This window comes from Hyposmocoma kahamanoa, unplaced genomic scaffold (assembly GCF_003589595.1).
Source record: "Hyposmocoma kahamanoa isolate Upper Pololo Valley unplaced genomic scaffold, ASM358959v1 211, whole genome shotgun sequence".
Lineage (NCBI taxonomy): Eukaryota > Metazoa > Arthropoda > Insecta > Lepidoptera > Cosmopterigidae > Hyposmocoma > Hyposmocoma kahamanoa.
In genome coordinates, this window is record NW_020653732.1 from 280,182 (window position 1) to 281,301 (window position 1,120).

At 44.7% G+C, this 1,120-nt stretch overlaps 1 protein-coding gene across 1 annotated transcript in view; it reads right to left on the reverse strand.

Annotated features, from left to right (window-relative positions):
* Nucleotides 1-219: 219 nt before the first annotated feature.
* The window catches only part of LOC113227506 (paired amphipathic helix protein Sin3a), a 56,034-nt gene continuing 55,133 nt past the window's right edge, over nt 220-1,120 (reverse strand). Inside the window, exon 28 of the mRNA XM_026460443.1 lies at nt 220-342. Coding sequence (XP_026316228.1) covers nt 220-342 — 123 coding nt within the window. The remainder of the gene's footprint in view (nt 343-1,120) is intronic.

A 1,120-nucleotide genomic window follows, 5' to 3' on the forward strand; every position in this document is an offset into this window, starting at 1 on the left:
TCACACTCTAGATGCCGAGCGTTGCACTGCAGACACAGGTCGATGTTCCAAGGTTTTATAAAAAGCGAAGTTGCCGTTCCTGGTTATGAAAACTTCTCCGGTTTCCGGGTCGAACCACCACCGAAGGTGACGTGAATTTTGTAGGCCGACGCGGGGAACGCGAAGGCGAATCGAGTGCAGTTTTCCAGTGAATCGTTGAGTGCAGTCGGCCGGGCGGCCTTAGGTGGGCTGCGGCGGCGGCGCTGCGCGGCTCAGCCAGGCGCGGAAGCGCGCGCGCCGCGCGGCCTGCAGGCGCGGCAGCGACGCCCGCGCCGCCGACAGGCAGCCGGGCCGGTACATGGTCTGCGGACGGGACGCCACGAACCTGCGGGGAAGCTCTCGGTTAGATCGGTAATCCATCGAACGTCCCAGTCTGTGCATGGTCTAGCGTCGATGTACCCGCTCGTAGCCGTTTCGGCACTGTGAAAGTGAAGATGTGAGGACCCGCGCGTCGCTGAATGAACCCAGTGTTGGTTTCAATGAGACAGTAGAAGGGAATTCGAAACCATAGGAGACACAGGGAACCTGTCTTAGTAACCGCTGTATTTTTTGGTCAAGCGTGACTTGTCCATAAAAATTAATATAAGCTATTTATTTATTTTTTAGTGCTGATCGACTCAATTTCATGCAAGGATCATTTCATTGTGTTGGAAGAAAAAATCGGGACAGCAGAAGTTGATCAAATTGAATGAAATGTTATTCACACAAAATGACCAAAGTTGACTAATTTTGGGGACCTGAATGTAAACATTATGATACGATTGTAAGCATGTTATAATTTTCATCATACAATGTATTTGTAATAATCATAATAATATAGAAGATAGATAATGAGTACACTTGAGTAGCCATGTGATGTTGAATATTACCATTTAGGAATTTCATTATGCAGCCTGATTATTATTGTTAATTAATTATATATCACGTTAATTATATATTATCCTTATTACTATAAGTAAATCTAACTGTGGTTTTAATGTACAAATAGTGTAATACTGGTAAAATGTTCAGTTCTGTTGCAGATTTTTAGTTTGAAAATACGAATAAACGAACAGTGCAAGAAGTCGTGTTTCTCATTTTT